Raw genomic sequence first — 21,012 nt, 5'->3', positions numbered from 1 at the left:
AGTTCAAGCCCCATGTTGGGCTCTGTACTGATAGCTCAGAGCCTGGAGCCTGCTTTGGATTCTATGTCTCCCTCTCTCTCTCTCTCTCTCTCTCTCTCTCTCTCTCTCTGCCCCTCCCCTGCTCATGCTCTGTCTCTCTCTGTCTCAAAAATAAACACTAAAAAAATAAAAATTTTTAAAAAAGCTTAAAAGCACAAATTATAAGAACAGACTGGGTTTGAATCCTAATTTTGCCATTTGTGAGTCATATGACCTTGGGCAAGCTATTTAATCTGTCTACACTTCAGTTCCCTCATACTTAAGATGGAGAGAATACATATTCTCCATATGTTGTCATAAAGATTAGATGAGATAATCCATGAAATGCATTTAGACCAATGTTAGCATGATAAATTTTGGTATTATTATAAATATATACATGACAAACTATTAATAATAGTAAATTTTCACTAAAATATACTCACCAGAAAATGGGACTTTCACCAGGTTCTTTCACTTTGTAGTATTCTTTGTCTTGTGGCAAGACTTTGGTTAAACCAAAATCTCCAATTTTAACCCTGTTTTCGTTCTCCACCAATATATTTCTTGTTGCCAGATCTCTGTGGATATATCTTTTTGTACCAAGATACTCCATGCCCTATGGATGAAATAACATCTTTATTTCAGCTAAGTTTTATGAAGATAAATAATTTAAGTGGTCTTTCCTTTATATGCTTCCTTAATTATCAAAGAAAAACTCTAGAGGACTTTGTAACAATGACTTCAGCATGTTCTCTTTATTTACAACAAATAGCCAGGGTATTAAGTACCTTGCATATCTGAGCTGTATACTGCAGAAGTTTTTTATGATCAATCCGTTCCTTATGTTTTTGGAGATAGTCTCGTAAACTTCCATATGGTAAATATTCCATAATTAATCTTAAATTACGCCGGCCTTTTAACATACAAATGGGAATACAATGTTATATAGTTTGTCATATTTTATTGATAAAATAATAGAAAACAAACATATATAAAAATGACTTAAAATATGTAAATTCTGAGTCTAAGATGACAAAACCTAATTATAAATTAAGTGATGTAGTAGTTAAGAACACAAACTTTTTGAATCAAAAAGTTTTGAAAAGCTTTAAAATACTAATGGTTTAATCTTGTGTAACCCTTTTTGCAAACCTGAATAAGCTGATGAAAATCTCCTTTCTCCTCATCTGTAATGAACAAAAAGTACCTAATTTAAAAGTACTTTCGCAGACGGGTGCCTGTGTGGATCAGTCAGTTAAGCCTCAGCTCAGGTCATAATCTCCTGGTTCATGAGTTCAAGCCCCGCATCGGGCTCTGTACTGATAGCTCAAAGCCTGGAGCCTGCTTTGGATTCTGTGTCTCCCCCTCTCTCTCTGCCCCTCCCCTGCTCACGTTCTGTCTCTCTCCGTCTCAAAAATAAACAGTTAAGCCTCCAACTCTTGATTTTGGCTCAGGTCATGATCTCATGATTTGTGATTTCAAGCCTCGTATCGGGCTCTGCACTGACAGTGAGGAGCCTGCTTGAGATTCCCTCTTCCTCTCTCGGCCTCCCTCCCCGCCCTCAAAAATAAACAAACATTTAAAGAATATTTTCATAGAAAATGTGAGCAAAGATAATTTCTCTATTTAAAAAAGATATTCTCTTGGTGAGCTTATGCAAAAATGGTAAGCACTGCCCTCAGTGAAAAGACTTCCGGTAGTTCCGGCCCACCACCACCAAGCACAGTCTGCAGTGACACACACACTTCTCTGCTTGGTCACTGGCATACTGGAAGTCCAGATCTCGAGACTACAGGCTTCTACTACCCAGCATGCCAAGGACGTACCTTGAGTTCAAAATGGGTTTCAGCGGCACCTACCGGCACTGTAGCACACGCCCTTGTACTTGACAATGTTGTCGTGCTGCAGGGACTTCAGGATCTCGATCTCCCTCTCGAAGTCCCGCAGGTGCTCCTCCGTGCTGTGCTGCAGCTTCTTCACGGCCACCACCTCCCCGGTGTTGTCTTGCAGCGGGTCGTACCGGCACATCTCCACGCTGCCGAAATTACCCTGAGCAGCACGTCACAGGAGGATGGAAAGTTCAATATTTCCAGACAAATTACTAATAAATTTTAATTACATGAAATTCCAGTAACTACAGTTAGCAGATCTATCTCTAAGCTTACATTAGGCAGCTTTCAGAATAAGAAAAGGAAATAATATTTTAACAGGTAGGTAGTAAATCTACAAACTTAATTTCTTCAAAAGGAATTTTAGGCTGAAATATAAACAACTTCAAAGAAGCATTTAAACACATCATGAACATGTTTAGTAAGCCAAGAGACATGTCAGGGAAACCTAAATCTCTCTCACTAACTTCCAGGACAAGCTTTGCTTCTTCACAATATACCCTTTGACATCCCTGTCAGTGAGCTGGGCGGAACAAGGAAGGGTCTGTTGTGAACTGACTGTGTTCCTCCCAAATTCCTATGATAAAGCCCTCGCTCCCCAGGTGAGTGTGTTTGAAGACAGGGCCTGTGGAGAGGGAGCGTAAAGTGAGGCCTCATTCTGAGATGGCTGGTGCCTTTATCAGAAGAGGCACAGACGCCGAGCTCTCTGCCCCATGAAGACACACCAGGAAGGTGGCCATGTGGAGGGAGGCCAAGAAGAGAGTATGCACTTACAAACTGAACCCTGCCAGCATCTTAATCTTAGACTTTTAGCCTCCAGAACTATGAGAAATAAATATCTGCTGTTTAGCCCCCAATATATGGTACTTTGCATGGCAGTCTGAGAAGACTGATACAAGTTTGATTTATTTGCTAAAAGCGGGATTCACAGTTCAAAGGATATGGACATCTCAAAAGTCCTTCATCTATGCTGCAGCAGACACTTTTGAAGGGGTCACTGTCATTAGATGTACGCTCTAATAAACAGTGGGAAAATGTCAACTTTTTCATACTCCTGCCAACACTAACCATTGTTAATTTTTCTACATCTTTGTCAATTTGACAGATATAAATCAATCTCACTGTTTAAATTTGGAATGCCTCTACTTTCTTATGGAAGAAGAAGGTAAAGGCAAACACTGCGTGGGAAGGAAGATTTAGGATAGGAAAATGTTTGGAATCGGCAGGGACTACAGAAGAAATCAAATAAAGGAGAAGAAAAGAACTACCAATTAACACAGTCCTCAGTGCCAGTCGATGTTGGAAATCAATTTACAGTGGAAACACTGGACATTTATATCTGACTTTTTCTTAGAGTGTTTGAGAGATGAAAACACAAATAGAAAAAAATAGTTCAGAATATTATTGTTCATACATTAGGAAATGGCAGGGAAAGTACAACAGTCAAAGGAGGGCAGGTGACAGTACTGTGGACAGGACAGCAGTGGAGACAGAGGGTAAGTGCTTCAGCAGGAGGTCTACCCGCTCTGGAAAAGGAAAGCTGAATCTAGAAGGTAGCTAGCTAATAGGCTTCAGGAACAAAAAATGGTCAAAGACACTGGCAATGACATAGATATCAAAGAAGGATTTATATGTTGGTAAGAGTCAAAAAATACAAAGTTATAGGCAGAGAAGGAGATTTCGGGGTCTGATATTTCATAATTAAGATTATTATAAGGGATTATAGAATTAAAAATGCATTCACTTAACATGTTCATACATTGAGATTGAGAAATTTAAAAAGGTATTCAATGGGTGCCCCAAATAATACGAGGAGTAAGGTGAAGATGAAAACAGTGAGGCCAGAAATACTTGAAACGTGGATCACAATCAAGATGTTGGCCAATGATGAGGAGAGAAAAACCATATTCATACAGGGCTATCTATGATGCTAGATTTTCTGATTTTGGAAAAGTAGCAGCAGCAAGGTCCAGATCTGTGTGTCCCAGATCGGCACCAGAGAGTAATACGTAATAAAGAGGATTTCAAAAAAGCGAGGTTTTAACCGAGGTGAAGAGTAAAGAATGTAACTATGTGTGGATGTGAGTATAAAGGGAGATGACAAAAATACTCATTTTAGAATTCTGGTAGCAGAAGAAAGTTTTCACAATATTTTCTTAACTCTTTTTATGAATATTAAAATATATCATTATTTCTGTTTGTTTAAAAATATGGAAATAATCTTGAGTACAAATACCTCCTTTGAATATTTTTACCAGGCTGCTAGTTAAAAAGAATAAAAGAATGCAGTATACCAAGAGTTGTGCTTTTATAAAACGAAAAGGTAACATGCATTTTTGTAGGGAAGGTATTTTAGATTGTCTCGATAAGGCAATACAAATAGCTAGACCACTGAACAATCAATTCTTTCAAATAAGCAACGATGAAATTAATATTATATTGTCAAATGCAGCTAGAAAATATCTAGATTAAAAAACTACCACTAGGGGCACCTGGGTGGCTCCATTGGTTATGTGTCCAACTCTTGGTTTCTGCTCAGGTCATGATCTCAGGGTTCTGGTTCCTTGAGTTTGAGCCCACCTGGGCCTCTATGCTGTCATTATGGATCCTGCTTGGGATTCTCTCTCTCCTTGCTCTCTGTTCCTCTCCCACTCACATGCACACGCGCGCTTGCTTTTCCTCTCTACTTCTCTCTCCCTCTCATGCTAGCAAAACAAGTAAATAAATAAACCTTAAACCTGAAAAAAAAAGTTGCTACAACTAAAGATCATACCATTTTCCTTTAATTTCCTACAAAATAAATTACTGAGAAATACATATGGTTGTAAATATATTTTGAAGATGTCACCCTGACAGTCTCCTCAATTTACATTATGCTTAAAATAATGTTAAACAGAACTCCCCTATGACTCAGCAATAGCACTGCTGGGGATCTACCCAAGGGATACAGAAGTGCTAATGCATAGGGGCACATGTACCCCAATGTTCATAGCAGTACTGTCAACAATAGCCAAATCATGGAAAGAGTCTAAATGTCCATCATCTGACGAATGGATCAAGAAAATGAGGTTTATATATACAATGGAATACTTGAAAGAATGAAATCTGGCCATTTGTAGCAACATGGATAGAACTCAAGGGTATTATGCTAAGTGAAATAAATCAGGCAGAGAAAGACAGATACCATATGTTTTCACTCATATGTGGAACAGGAGAAACTTAACAGAGGACTATAGGGGAAGGGAAGGGGGAAAAATAGTTAAGGAGAGGGAGGGAGGCAAACCATAAGAGACTACCTAATACTGAGAACAAACTGAGGGTGGATGGAGGTGGGGGAGAGGGGAAAATAGGTGATGGGCATGGAGGAGGGCACTTAGGATGAGCACTGGGTGCTATAGGAAACCAACTTGACAGTAAACTATATTTAAAAAACTAAAAAATAAAATGTTAAACCCAAAGAACTATGTAAAAAACTAAAAACGTTGCAAGTCAAAAGGACAAAAACTCTAACGTGCAGTAATGGGGAATGTTGTAAATATCTTACAGAATATTCACTTACAAAATTATGTTTCAAAAGAATATTAATAATGAAAAATATCGATGACATAATAAACGAAAAATAGCAAGAGAAAAAATTGAATATGTAATATATATTTTAATCTTTAAAGTGTATTTATTTATTTTGAGAGAGAGAACAAGAGCAAGCAGGGATGCGGCAGAGAGGGGGGGAGAGGGAGAGTCCCAAGCAGGCCCTGCACTGTCAGCATGGAGCCCAGCACAGGGCTCCAACCCACAAACCAAGACATCGTGACCTGGGACACTCGACCGACTGAGCCGCCCAGGTGCTTTGAGAAAATTGTATATAGAATGATCTCCCTTCTGAAGCAAAGTTTGTGTGTAGGTGTACTGAGACTGAATTGAAAGAAATGCATCTGTGTTTTCTAATTACTCTGCAACAAATACATGTCACTTTCATAAACGGAAAAAAAGTCACTCTAAAAAAGAAAATATAAATTAGTCTGATCTTTCCCCTGGCTCATCTAAATCAGGGATGCTGTAATGTATGCTTTGTTATGTCTCTTCCGTAAGTACTAGCACATACCTCTGAATTTTGTTCCTTATAGTCATTATATCCATAAACCAAGATATAATAAATAACAAAGGACTGAAATTAAAAACTAAATTGTGTGGAATGCACGAATGCTATCTGCTTCCAGAAAAGAGGAAAATTAATGACAGCTAGAGACATCTTAGGAAAATCTTTATGGCATAGATAATACTAATATGGCACTTACTCTGTAAAGAAAAACTAAACATAAATATTAATTTCCCTTTTATTAAGGAATATGCTTAGTAAAAAAAGGTTAAAAGTGTATCGTTACATATTTTTATTTGTTTTAAGAAGAGAAAACTGGTGATTTGGGAGAGATTCACAAATGCCACAGACAGAATCTAGGGTAAGGCAAGATCTGATTTTAAAAATCAAATTTCAAGATTTATTATATTACTTTATTTTTTAAATTTTTTAAGGTTTATTTATTTTTGAGAGAGAGAAAGCAAGCAAGCAGAGTAGGGGCAGAGAGAGAGAGGGAGACACAGAATCTGAAGCAGGCTCCAGGCTCTGAGCTCGAACTCATGAACTGTGAGATCATGACCTGAGCCGAAGTTGGAAGCTTAACCAACTGAGCTGCCCAGGCGCCCCTATTATATATCTTTATTTTTTTTAATTTTTTATTATTTTTAGGAATAAGCAGTAATTTTTTTTATTTAAATAGTTTATCCAAGTTGGTTTTCATATAACACCCAGTGTTCTTCCCCTCAAGTGTCCCCCTCCACAACAATCACCCGTTTCCCCTTTCCCCCTCCCTCCTCAGCCCTCAGTTTGTTCTCAGCATTCAAAAGTCTCTCATGATTTGCCTCCCTCCCTCTCCCCAACTCTTTTTCCCCCTTTCCCCTTCCCATCGTCCCCTATTAGGTTTCTCCTGCTAGACCTATGAATGCAAACATATGGTATCTTTCCTTCTCTGCCTCATTTATTTTGTTTAGCATGACTCCATCCAGGTCCATCCATTTTGCTACAAATGGCCAGATCTCATTCTTACAGAAGTGCTGATGCATAGGGGCACATGTACACCAATGTTCATAGCGGCACTTTCAACAATAGCCAAAGCATGGAAAGAGCCTAAATGTCCATCACCTGATGAACGGATCAAGAAGATGTGTTTATATATATATATATATATATACACACAATGGAATACTACATGGCAATGAGAAACAATGAAATATTATATCACTTTAAAAAGAGATTGTTGGGGTGCCTGGGTGGCTCGGTCGGTTAAGCGTCCAGCTTCAGCTCAGGTCATGATCTCATGGTTCATGGGTTCAAGCCCTGCATCAGACTCTGTGTTACCAGCTAGCGCAGAGCCTGGAGCCGGCTTTGGATTCTGTATCTCCCTCTCTCTCTGACCCTCCCCTGCTCGCACTGTCTCTCTCTGTCTCTCAAAAAATAAATAAAAAACATTACAAAAAATTTTTAAAGAGATTGTTTACAACGGTTTTAGAAAGTATTAATTTATTCTTTAATATTATTAGTTATTCTATTTTTTACACTAAAAGTCTTGAAATCATAGACAGTGAGATCTTGACCTGAGCCAAAGTTGTCTGCTTAACCGACTAAGCCACCCAGGCTCCCCCTTTCTGGGTAATTTTAAACAAATTCCAATCAAGTACTGAATAACAACACAATGTTGTATCCTATTTTTTTTAAATTCTTAAAACTAATAACCAAATTACATAAGGGCCATATTAATAGAAATTTTACATGAAAAAGCAATCTGTAATTAGAAAACTATGTGATATCTCAAATAATATTTGAATAGTTCATAAATAGACATGAATTACAATGTTGACACTTGTACCAATTCACATGTTATGAAAATTTTAGGAGCTGTGAGCAGTATGAAATTTAATTTAAATAGTGAGTGTACTTATCACACTGTTGTGTAATCTACCTCCTCCAGCTACGCTGTAAACTACTGAGACAGCAGCTATCTCCCACATCCACAGTGACCAGTGGGGCACCTGGAACTTAGTAAGAACTCAAATATTTGTGCATTAAAGCCATATCACGGGGGTCTGGGTGGCTCAGTCGGTTAAGTGTCTGACTTCGGCTCAGGTCACGATCTCACAGTTGGTGAGTTCGAGCCCCACGTTGGGTCTGGAGCCTGCTTCAGATTGTGTCTCCCTCTCTCTCTGCCCCTCCCCCACTCACACTCTGTGTCTCTATCTCAAAAATAAAAATAAACATTAAAAAATTTTTTTAAAGCCACATCATTTCAGAAAAAAAACCCCCTAACAATCTAGAAGTAATTCAGACTCTCCCAAAGATGTCTGATTCCTTGGTTACCCTCTAGATTTTCATCCACTGGCTTAAAAATTTTGGCTTCTAAAGTGAAGGAATCTACTTTGGATTTGAGAATTTGAAACATTGCATTTTTCCTAGAAAATGCCCTTAATCATATAAATGTTCATATATTAATGATCATACACATCTGTATTTTCCAAGCTAAGAATCAAGAAGCTTATTAAAAATATCCACACCAACTGAAGATAATAAAATTTCACTAGAGGTTGTTCTCTTTACTTCAAGTAAGTTGGATTTTATTTTCCAAAAGTTTCTGTACCGTCTACCCCAAAAAAATCTCTGGGAGATACACTAATTCACATTAAAGGCTGGCTCTAAGGATGAAATAAATTAAGTGGTTTGTTCAGAATAAAAGAGAAAAAATGATTTTGTGACTAGTGACTAAATGTTGCTGATCTAATGACTTAGAGTACTTTTCGTCATGAAAAAATTTGCATATAGCTAACACTAAATCAAGATGTATTCAACCACAAACCCATGAATAAGTCATGTTACACTAATTTCTGCCTTTTCCATAAGCAACTTATTGTTTGCAATGTAATCCATGGTGGGAATAAAATAACTATTTTATGTCCTCATATCCCACGATTTGCCCCAAGAAGGCAACAGCAGAAGACGACAACACAGCGGACGCGTGCGCACCCACAAATCAAGGACGTGTGCGACAGCAGCAACAGCACTGAGACAGCAAGAGGGAGACGTGCCGATCTCACGTCTGCTACCACCCAGCTCTCTGACCACAGCCAAGTGACTTAACTTCTTTGGACCTTAATTTTTCTCACTGTGAAATGAAAAGTTTACTCTTAGTCTAAAGCATCATTTCCCAAACTGCTCTAAATAACACTTTCTGAAATGTCCACAGACAAACTTCAGGATTGTGGAGTTGGAGGAGTGGATGACAAAAGGCTTATTAAATTTTGGACACACTGCATACTTCCAAGAGATTGATGCTATCAGCACAGAGTTGTGGCCAAAATGCCCTCCCTGGTTGGCAGCCTTTACATTATCTCCCACTGTTCTCCGGCTTTCACATTCATGCGCTTTTATAACCGCTTCCCCTTGACTGTAGGCTGAATTTGTCAGCTCATTCACAATGAACAGAACATGGCAAAAGTGATGAGATGCCACCCCGGAGATTGGGATACGAGAAGACCAGGACTTCCACTCCAGGTGCTGGCCCTCAGCTGCCGTGCTGGGAGGCAGCCCCGCAGAAAGGCCCACGTAAGTGAGCCTGGAAGCAGATAGTCTGAGGCCTGACCACAGCCATGAGAGTGAGCCTGGAAGTGTATCGTCCCCTTGTCAAGCCTTCCGATGAGAGTGCAAGGCCTGGGTGACAACCTGACTGCAGTCGTGTGAGAGACCGGGAGCTGGAACCACCTAAGGTGCTCCCAAACTTCTAATTTCTAAACTAGGTGAAAATAAATGTTCGTTGTCCTCCTCTGTTAAGTTTTATGGTAACTTTTTATACAGAGGTAGATAACTAATACACACAAAATGCCTGTATCTTCTATTTCTAATTTATAAGCCACATGGTACAGAATTCTATACTAACAAGCTTAGGGGAAGAAAGAGAGCTCACCACTTTAATTGGACCTGTAAAGAACTAGGCTTTTCCTGGTCTTACTTAAAATACGTAGGCTATACATGACTGTGTGACTTTCAGGGGATACAGACTCTGTCCTGCTAATGAACATGGTCCAGTCAGACATTAGATTATTTCTTCCTGAGAGGACTAAAAAAGGGGATAGGCAGAAAGGCTTAATTAATTGTTCCTTTCTCTATTGCATAACTAACGTGCCTCTACCAAGAAAGAGTCCCATGGACAAACAGAAAGGGGAAATAACTAATTATCATCCTCTTAAAGATGTTCAATGCACATTACATGTTAAAAGTTCTGAGAGGTTCTTCAGGAAAAAGAGCTATTTACTGAGCACATCTTTTATCCAACATCTGATGACTAAACGTTTTTCCTATAAACACTACCTAAAATCTTATGGAAAGTGAATTTCATAGAATCTTTAAAGCCTTTATTTTCTAAATAAAATGTTCTATGATTAAATGTTAACTATTTAAAAAAAAAATCTGACACCTTACCTTGCCAAGTTGCTGCAGAAATTTCAAATGTCTCTCTTCAAACTGTGTTGGGTCTCGATCTTCAAAAGCTCCAGAAAACCCTAGGGTGCCTATCCTATTTGGTAACATGTCATTTTCTGTTAATAGTTCATAATCTGGAGAGATAAAGCATATGACTACTGTAGGCTGGCAACATCATCTGGGTTAAAATGTTTGTAATTCAAACTAACCAAAATAATTAGAATGAGTTAGAAATACTAAATACAAATTGATACAGGACAACTCAAATAGTTTAAACTATATTAACAAGTCTTTATTACCCATAATCTAACAGGTTTTCAAGAAAGACTTTTACGAAGGAAAATTACTTTCCAAAATAGGAAAATTTAGTATTTTTAAGTAAGATTATGTTATTCTGAGTTTTTTGGTGAGAATGGTAAGTAGTACTGGAACAGGAAATACCTACAGGTCAGACATATGTACATTTAGCTACATTATTTTAAAGGAGGAGTGGGCAAATGAAAACAAACCTACTTCGTGTTTAGAAAACACAGTAGTTTAAAAAAAAAGAAAAATTGCTTTTAAAAAGTCAAATAAGCCAAATAAACTTATGCAATATACCATTCATTAATTGGTAAAGTAAAACCAAGCTATTGAAAAGGACTCTGTTAAAAATGGAGAGACTGTTTTTAGCCAAGAAGACTAGAATATGTAGGAAGTAGGAGACTAAGACAGTCTAAAAGACATCAAGATTCACTATATTGTACACCTGAAACTAATATAACACTGTATGTTAACTAACTGGAATGAAAATTAAAACTAAAAAGAAAAAGAATATTGAGGAACTTCTCATAAGGGATTACAAAATTAGTAAAGATTTGTTAAAAACTATGAAGATAGAAAGATACCCGGAAAATCAGTAAGATAATTCCATCAACACATACCTGGAGTAAACAAACTATTAAGATCTCGTATGATGGCTCTGAAAGAAGGTCTAAAATCTGGTTCATAATCCATGCAATTATTAATAAGATTTGCTAATTCTGTCCACTTTGGTGCAGGAAGCTGGTGCCTATCTTCATAAAACTGGAGCTTCTATAATGAAAGAACCAGATGAGAAATTGTGTAATGTGAAAATCAAACTTTTTTTTAAAGCATAAAATAGGCTAAAAAGCATCAAATCAGAGGAAAGCAAATCAAGGGTCACAAAGCAGTGTCAACCTTACAGTTGATACAAACTTACTCTCTGAGAATCCAAAGCACTCAGGGGCTTATCTCCGCCGCTGCAGATTTCCCACAAAGTGGTACCAAAACTCCATTTGTCTGTTGCCAAGTTTAGATTTTTAGGATTTTCAATGCATTCAGGTGGTACCCATGGTATTCTTTCCTGAAGAACTTCAAAATGATAGCAACGAAGTATGGTCAAATAGTTCCCACAAGTACATAATTCTTTAATATGAAAATAATTTTCAAACTGGTTTGGATAATTGGTCTTCTTCGTGGGGCTGTGAGTTGTTCACACCACGCAAGCAGGTGTGCACATTTATGAGGGCATCTACTTCAGTATTTCAGCTTTAACAATGACAACACCGAGACCCATAAAGACTGAATAATTTGCCCAAAGTCACAAAATTTGTTAATAGCATGGAGAGAATTAGAATCTTAGACAACAAATCCTGGAGCAACCAAACTCCCATTAAATCACAGTGTCTCAACTCGTGTCCAACTCTAACCCTTCCTAGGAGTGGTGCACTCAATAACAGTTTTTCTCATAAACCTTGTCCTAAATTACCTTTTGATTTTTCTATTTCTTTACAGTGTGTAAGTAGTAAAGGTAATATTAACATCATTCTGAGCCAATAATTTAATAGCAGTGGCAATCCCAACTTGTACATGAAGAAACAAGGACCAACAGGCAGATGGATTACTTAAGTATACCAAGATATTCTGAAAATGGAATTGATACAGGTAGTTTCTGCTAAGATCATGGAATTTCCCAAGTAAAGGTGCTATGGTCTTTGCTCATCAGAAAAACGGTATCCAAAGAAGGAGAGAACAATTTTAAATTAACCTTCTGGTAATCTGGCATGGATACATAGATAAATAAAATGATATAGAAGAATGAAGGATAATCTGTTGCATCTTTTAGTGTATTTTGGTAAAGCAATATGAATTATTTTGCCAATTAAAAGATTAAAGAGTACCTTTAAAGAAAGGTTCCTTTCTCTTTTACCGTACAAATGTTCTCCTTCTTCATTTCCATTCCAAACAGTAAAATTTCCCTTCATATAGGTTCTAAGATCCTATAACATTTTCTGTCCTATCACCTATCTTCACTGTCAGAGAAGCTATCACGTTTCAATACTGTTGGCTCAAACAGGATACATCAATGCACGAACGGTGATCAATTTACAGTCTACATCTAATATATTCAATTAGAAAAACTAGCTAATATAAGGAAATACAATTACAACATTATTTGTACCAAAAAAAATCTCCTCAATTATGTGACTGAAATTTTTACTTTGTTAAGAAGGGTAATAAACACAAAAGATTTTTTCAAGTTTTAAAAAGTCAGAATTAGCTGAATAATTAAACTAAATAAGATCTCAAAGTAGATAATTGGTCTCAAAATTTTATTTTGTGACTGAAGAAAAGAAAAATTTAGATAATTTATTTGTGGCTCAAAGAATATATTAGAAAATTTCACATTAAAAAATGTATAAAATCTGAACTTCCATACAAGCAGGAATTAAAACTGTTTTAAAAATCATTTTACGGGGCGCCTGGGTGGCTCAGTTGGTTAAGCGTCCGGCTTTGGCTCAGGTCAGGATATCACAGTTCGTGGGTCTGAGCCCTACGTCGGGCTCTGTGCTGACAGCTCAGAGCCTGGAGCCTGCTTCAAGTTCTGTGTCTCCTTCTCTCTCTGACGCTCCCCTACTCACACTGACTCTCAAAAATAAATTTAAAAAACATTAAAAAAATCATTTTACAGTCCATAATAACACGCATATAAGAAAGGAAAAATGGACAGAGGATGTAACTATAACTTAATTTGGATTGCTAAAAATGGTAGTTAAATTTTACTATTAATCAAGAGCATGTCAATAAAAGAGTTTGAGAAAAAAATTACTACTCTCCAAATAAAGACGTGGAATCACTATGTTGTTCACCTGAATCTAATGTAACGTTATGTCAGCTACACTCAAATAAAAAATTTGAAAAAAAAAACATTAAATGCAATTCCTGTCGAACTTACTGTCCTTCGGCAAAACTGTAATGCTAATGCCAGGATCACTAAGTTTGATGAAAGGAGGATTGCCCGTCTTCCTGTCTTCTTCTCTGATAAGCAGAATATTTTTGGCACACACATTCCCATGAATAAGGGCTTTTTCTTCCTGTTAAAGTTAAATGCACATTCAAATATCAATCCACAAATATTTGAGCACTTAGTCAAAGTCCCAAAATGGACTTCAAGAAAAAATAGGACAGCATTTACTGATAAACATTAATTTGGGAGCATGCTTTGACATAAAAGGAAGTTTTACGGCAGCACTGTGGTTTTTGTTTTACTTTTCAAATGACATACCAATCTACACCCAGGATGAAACAAATGTATTAAAATTACTCAGTGCCACTTCACTTTCCAAAGCTGAGATTTTCAACAGTAAGTCCTGTTCCTGTTCAGCGGCGGGACAGAGAGCACTCAGAGAAGGGCGGCGGGCCCTCTGGCATTCTGCTCCCCCGGCAACACCGCTTTCCCACCAGGCATAATGGCCAACTGTCCACAGAGACCATAACGAGGTATCTTCTGCAAGGATTTCTCACTGTGTATAGCTAGCACAACATGTTTCTGCATAATTTTTTGTTAAATTCTCTAAACCCAAGTGACACAAACTACAGACTATCCATCAGCAATTTTGAGTCTGATGGGATGACATAACACTTTCAAAAATGACTATACAGAGATAAGTACATGCCTAAAATAATCTCTTTCATCAACTAACACAGATTATTTTAAATGACTCAACGTTCATTTACAGATTTATTTCTTATTCCTGGGTCAAGATCCTTTCTACATTGCTTCAGAAGACAGAATGTATGTTTTTGATAAAAAATGATACTTATTACTTACTAGAAAATGCATAGCCCATGCCAACTGTTTAGCCACTTCAAGTTTCCATAATATACTTATAGAATTTTTATTCTTTTTCAGGTATGTATCTAATGATCCAAATTTTACAAACTCCTGAACCAGAATATCTGTATTAAAATATACAAATAATAAAGCTCAAGTACACATATAATAAAAATGCATGCAATTTTAAACTTTTATAAAATATATTTATAGTTATATATGGGTGTTCTAGGTAAACAGATTAAATTATGCAAAAATCACAAATTTAAAGGAAGCTATATACCATTGTATTTTTGGGCTTTAGTTTATTCACAACAGCAAGATACAGGAATCTAAACAATTAGTATATACATAATAATATATATTATGATATATACTTTTATTATTATAATTATGTTTATATGTTTATATATGTATATGTATATATATGCATATATGTGTGTGTGTGTGTGTGTGTGTGTGTGTGTGTGTATATAACAGCATACCTCCATGTATTTATTAGTACTGAATTATGGCTGCTTATTTTATTTTATTTTTTCACATTTTATTTATTTTTGAGAGACAGAGAGAGACACAGTGTGAACAGGGGAGGGGCAGAGAGAGAAAGAGACACAGAATCTGAAGCAGGCTCCAGGCTCTGAGCTAGCAGTCAGCACAGAGCTCGATGTGGGGCTTGAACCCACAAACCATGAGATCATGACCTGAGCCAAAGTCAGACGCTCAACCGACTGAACCACACAAGCACCCCATATGGCTGCTTTTTTTAAACAAATGAAAATTTCTCACAGAAATTTCCATACTATAGCAGTATCCCCAGCTTTTTTGTTTTTTTAAGTTTATGTATTCTGAGAGAGAGTGAGACAGCAGCAGATTGAGAGGGGCAGAGAGAGAGAGAGAGAGAGAGAAAGAGAGAACGAACTCCAAGTAGGATCCAGGCTGCCAGTGCAGAGCCCCACGCAGGGCCTGAACTTAAGAAACTGAGATCATAACCTGAGCTGAAACCAAGAATCAGATGCCTAACCTCCTGAGCCGCCGAGGCGCCCAGGACCCCCAGCGGATCTGCGGTTTTGCGTCCCACAGCTTCAGCTCCCCACAGCCAACAGGGTCAGAAGGAGATGATCCTCCTTCCAACTTTCGGTCACCAGGCAGTTGCCTAATGCTACGTCACACTGCCTGTGTCACTCACCTCGCTTCATCTCATCACGTAGGTATTTTATCATCTCACATCACCATAAAAAGGAGGGTTAGGAAAATATGATATTTTGAGAGAGACAGAAATCATATCACATAAACTTTTATTATAGCATTTGTTGTAACTGTTCGGTTATTATTATTATCTCTTACTATGCCTAATTTACAAATTAAACTTTATTACAGGTACATACGTATAGGAAAAAAACATAGTGTAAACAGGGTTGGGTACTATCCTCGGTTTCAGGCATCAGTTGGGGGTCTTGGAACAATATCCTACAGATAAGGAAGGACTACTATATTCAGACATCAAAACTTCCTGAAATTCTTCTACATATGAAAATTTATAGCAATGTCTATTTAATTGCAGACATTAAGGAGAATTTGAGTTTGAACTCTGTTAATCCTTTTCATTTATGCTGCAAAAAGATAAAAATTCACTTTGCATTATCTTTAAAAGTGTATTTTTAAAATACTATTAAGATATATTTTGCTCGAGAAACAAGTTTGTGCTTCTAAACAACACTCCTGACTGCCTTTAAGACAGATAAAAATTTCCAGCCTTGTCAGCACTGACCAAGTTCCCCCAAGCAACGAATGCTTACTACATAAAGACATGTTATTTAACAATTAACTCGGGTGTAGGGTTTATGTACAGGCATCTAGTCCTAATTGTTAATGCAATAAGTTCAGGTTCTCAATTTCAAATCTAAATTTACTGAGATTATTTTATTGTTTCTCAAGCATAAACAGTTCTATAAATGAGGGGGAAAAAAGGACTTTGTCTTTTTAATTATAAAAAAGGAAAATTAAGATGAAATAAAAACCAAAAACTTGCGGCAAAAACTTAAGCATAGCACCTGGGTACATGTCTTGAAATAAATTCTGACAGACTTTCACACTGCAATCCACGTCAGTTCACGGCCCAGTACGCGGTTCGGTGCCCAGACTACACACAGGCCTGTGCTGCACGCATGTGTTTTAAATGCAGACTGGAGGTCTACCTCAAATTGTGATTCTGCTTGCTCTACTATTGTGATTACTTAGTTCTCACTTGGTATAAATCAGCTTTGGATGTTGATGGCCAACTAAAACAAATATAATGAATGTTTTGCTACTCATAGTTAATTTAGAAAACTCAATCCACATACTAATAACTAAGAACTGACTACAGGTAAATTTATGTCACGGCAAGGGTCAAGAAGAGAAAGAATAGAAAAAAAAGAAGAAACATATAAGAGCTCCAATGAACAAAGGCTTAATACAACTATTTTATGCGGCACTGAAGACCTACTATGTTTCACAGATATCACTGATTGTTTTAAGTCCCATTACTTTATGTGCCATGTGTCATAAAAGAAAAAACTGCCAATAAATAATGAGGTATCATTGATTATATCACACATCCCAATTTCAGGTATTTTTAAATGTGTAAAAAGTGTTTCACAGAATTGATGCAATATAAATGCAAGCAAACTAGAATTACCTGCTCTTAAACACTGTTTTCAAACATTTTTAAAGACATATATTCTTCTATTCACCTTAATGAAAAATTATGCAGTCTCACTACTACATTTAGATTTACTCTTGCATCATCAACCCTCTGAGATACCTAAATACCTCCACAGAACAGATTTGAAAATCACTGTCTTTGAAAAGACTATCAATTTTCAAAAATATGGAGAAATGTTATATAAGTATGGATGCGTATTTAATCCACATTACTAATAGAAAATGGAGAATTACATAAGTAATTTTCTTGTAAACTTGGTTTTTATGCACAGTCTAAATTTAGCCATAGAGAGGCACCTAGTTGGCTTAGTCAGTTAAGCATCTGACTTCAGCTCAGGTCATGATCTCGTGGTTCACAGGTTCGAGCCCCATGTTGGGCTCTGTGCTGACAGCTCAGAGACTGGAGCCTGCTCAATGGGTTCTGTCTCCCTTAATCTCTGCACCTCCCCCACTTGTACTCTGTCTCTCTCTCTCTCTCAAAAATAAATAAAAAAATTAAAAAAATTTAAATTTAGCCATAGAATATATCAAATATCAACATCCAATCATTTCAGTCAGTACCATTAAAAATTCAATCTATAATTTATTTATGTTTTCTTCATAATTCCAAATAAATTTGTACTAAAATGACTAGTTATTCCAATGACAGTGAACCAGCCATAATCTTTATTGGTATGGATAACAGAAAAGACTATAAGACATGTTTACTCTAAGACTTTGCTGTTTGGGCATATAACTGTTTTCTGCATTTTAATTTCATTCATTCACTTCCTTTTTTAGAAGACATAACCGACGTTTTAGGTACTATGATGTTTTTGGTTTCAACAATATTTAATTCCTGTTAAACATGGTTTATTTTATTTTATCTTATTTTTTTATTTTTGAGAGACAGAGAGAGACAGTGCGAGCAGGGGAGGGTCAGAGAGAGAGGAGACACAGAATCTGAAGCAGGCTCCAGGCTCTGAGGTAGCCGTCAGTACAGAGCCCGACGCAGGGCTCAAACCCACAAAGTGTGAGATCATGACCTGAGCGAAGTCAGACACTCAACCGACTGAGCCACCCAGGCGCTCCCTGATTCCTGTTAAACATGGTTTATGCTGATACTTAGTTATGATCCTGAAATTGAATTTTCTCTATAAACAAGAAAGGTTCTCTGCGTAAGGCATAAAGTGAACACGAGGAAGCCATAGTTGTACTTACTCTCCTCTCCACAGACACACACTCCATAATTTAAAACCAGGTGCTTGTGAGAAAGCTGGCTCATCATGCTTGCTGCTTCAAAGAAAGACTAAGGAAAACAAAAACGTACAAAAAATGGAAAAGAATTATTGTTTGTGTCTAAAAATATTCATAGGTCAGAGAGATACCATCTGTCGTAAAAGAAATGCACTTTCTCCTTATTCTCGGCAGAACACAGATAAGGCTACGACATGCTGTGGTTCCCATTCTTGGACTTGACACTGCTATCAACCTCAATGCTACAGTTCACTCTGAGGAAGTCCCTGAGAAAGCCCGGAATGAGGAAATAACACAGAGAGCAACAGGGCAACATGAGTGACACAAGATCAGCAGGCTCAGACCCTCGGCACCTGGAGGGGAGGAGAGGAGAGGCAGACTCTGGAGGCTGACGTGGGACTGAAGAAAACGGGGAGCTTCAGATAACGTCTCACAAGAATTAAGACTGATGTCCGTGCAGATAAAACATCATGACAACCATGTCAGGCAGGGTGTTAGTATCACTCTAACTCAACTGACTAGAGCTTTTGGCTACAGCTGTCGAGGATCACAACCACCCGCGCTGTGCCGTTCTGGGTAGAAACACTCTCACTTGTATGTTTCACGTCGCCTCCCGCGAACATAATTCAGGACACGTTACTCATCACAGATGTTTATTATGTCCTGCTTGGTGATGCTGTGCTACGTGAAGGACCCTGACCACTGACAAGGGGGTTTCGGCCGGCCAGCACCACAGGCATCTGCATTTCTCCTCTAGTGTTCCTCAGGGCAGCACCTTTCAAATTCTTTTTTTAAATAAATTAAATCATAGAAGAAATCTGTGGAAACCCATAATGTGCTGGAGAGCCAAGTTTGAAGGCCAAGTTCTGCCTTAATATATGCAGAAATGTAGTGATACCCATAATACAATGTTATGAGTAATCAGTTTGGAAATAAATTATTATTAAAAAAATCCTACAATTCTCTATACCTCCACCCCCCAGCAAGCATCCTCAGAAAGGTCCTTGACATGTACATTTTTAAAAACTACAGTTTTGAAGAGCTGCAGCATGAATGCGCTGTGTCAGAATGAAAGCGGATGTTTAAACACCAGGAACCACATAAGCTACTCAAAGAACACACGCACCTCCGAGTAGTTTCTGTGCGCTTTATCCAGGACTTTCAGAAGAACTTCCGTTTCGTGCAGTTGACCATAGTCTCCTACTTCTCTTCTCACACCTTTGAAAATTTTTGTAAAAGTGCCTTGGCCAAGGCTTTCATTCTTTAAAAGAAAAAAAAGAAAAAACCAAGAATGAGTAAAGATGATGAAAGATGTAGGAATTGGGAAATATGTTTAATGACAAGGGTTTTTAAAAATCCATAAGCAAATATTAACTGTAATAAAAGACAGAACATAAAGATTAGTGAATAAAGTGCATTTTGGTTCCACCACATTCTTAAACCCCCTGAATTAGCTACAATGATCACTTTTTCACAGTGTCAGTGTTTACCTACATTAACTTACATATGAATATTTTTCTTTGTTCGCTTTCGTAACAATGAAAGGCAGTAGAGCATTGCCTGTGAAGGAGAGCGTGGACCCCCCGCTGTGTGCCCTTGTGCGGGCCGCTCTACCCCTGGGCCACAGCTCTCCTGGCCTCCGCACCCCAGGAATGGGGAGCGCCAACTTCCCGTATTATTGTCATGAACAATAAATTAACAAGTACCTGAGAGCACTTAGTACGGCTCACGCCACGTGGACTTGGTGTTAGTTACTACTATTATTACTAGTATTTCTTGCATATCCTTACAAAATAATAATTGAAAGCCTGTGAAGTCAGGCTGTCTACATTCAGATTGAATCTCCGCTGTTACTAGTTCTGTAACGTTAGGTCATGTAGCAACTCTCTGCTGTTATTCACACGAGGATTCAAGTCTTTATAATTCTGTATAATTCTATCATGGTTTCCTTACGGAACTCAGACATCAGTTAGTCTTTCTCATTCCACTCTCTGTGTCCGTTGATCTCTCTTTCATAATCTCCATTTCTTCCCCATCTGCTGCATCTGAGAATTTTTCAGATTTTGCAATTCACTAACTCTCCCTTCAACAACGGGTAGTTTGTTCTCTTATTTTCCTTTACTGTCAATGACCATATTTTTCATTTCTATATTTTCCTTTCTCCAAGTTGTTTAGGTCTTTGATAATGTCTTGGTTTTTTCCCTATGTTTTCAACTCCATTTGTATCTTTAAACAATATATGGTATTTTATATCCTCAATCTGAAAAGTCTGTTATATGAAATTCTTAGAGGTCTAATGTGGATGTTTGTTGGTCTGCTGACTCTTGTCTAATACTGAATTATTTCCCTGTATATTTTAAAATTTTTGATTAAAAGCTCATGTTTAATCTCTGTGTGGGGATTCTGGGTAGTCTAGGTTAAGAGTATGTTCTTCCAAAAAGATTCTGTATTTGCTTCTTCCAAGCATCACAGGACACTTTATTGGCTTAGGATTTCTCAGCCTATGTAGATGGTATAAATAAATC

The 21,012-nt window shown here is 37.5% G+C and overlaps 1 protein-coding gene across 7 annotated transcripts in view; it reads right to left on the bottom strand.

The window, feature by feature from the left end:
• The window catches only part of JAK2 (Janus kinase 2), a 130,890-nt gene that overhangs the window by 14,643 nt on the left and 95,235 nt on the right, over positions 1 to 21,012 (bottom strand). For all 7 annotated transcript variants that reach the window (XR_003901874.1, XR_003901873.1, XM_029920248.1 and 4 more), the window contains 10 exons: positions 19,614 to 19,748; positions 18,452 to 18,539; positions 14,546 to 14,673; positions 13,670 to 13,808; positions 11,654 to 11,805; positions 11,355 to 11,505; positions 10,432 to 10,565; positions 1,881 to 2,070; positions 810 to 934; positions 465 to 637 (listed from right to left, as the gene is read on the bottom strand). Coding sequence is in view for 5 of the 7 variants with exons in the window: in XM_029920248.1 (XP_029776108.1) it covers positions 465 to 637; positions 810 to 934; positions 1,881 to 2,070; positions 10,432 to 10,565; positions 11,355 to 11,505; positions 11,654 to 11,805; positions 13,670 to 13,808; positions 14,546 to 14,673; positions 18,452 to 18,539; positions 19,614 to 19,748 (1,415 nt within the window). In the remaining 2 variants the exon portion in view is untranslated. The remainder of the gene's footprint in view (positions 1 to 464; positions 638 to 809; positions 935 to 1,880; positions 2,071 to 10,431; positions 10,566 to 11,354; positions 11,506 to 11,653; positions 11,806 to 13,669; positions 13,809 to 14,545; positions 14,674 to 18,451; positions 18,540 to 19,613; positions 19,749 to 21,012) is intronic.

The sequence above is a fragment of the Suricata suricatta genome, chromosome 13, assembly GCF_006229205.1.
Source record: "Suricata suricatta isolate VVHF042 chromosome 13, meerkat_22Aug2017_6uvM2_HiC, whole genome shotgun sequence".
NCBI lineage: Eukaryota > Metazoa > Chordata > Mammalia > Carnivora > Herpestidae > Suricata > Suricata suricatta.
Note: the sequence above shows the minus strand (reverse complement) of the source record. Positions and strands in the feature narration are given on the sequence as shown.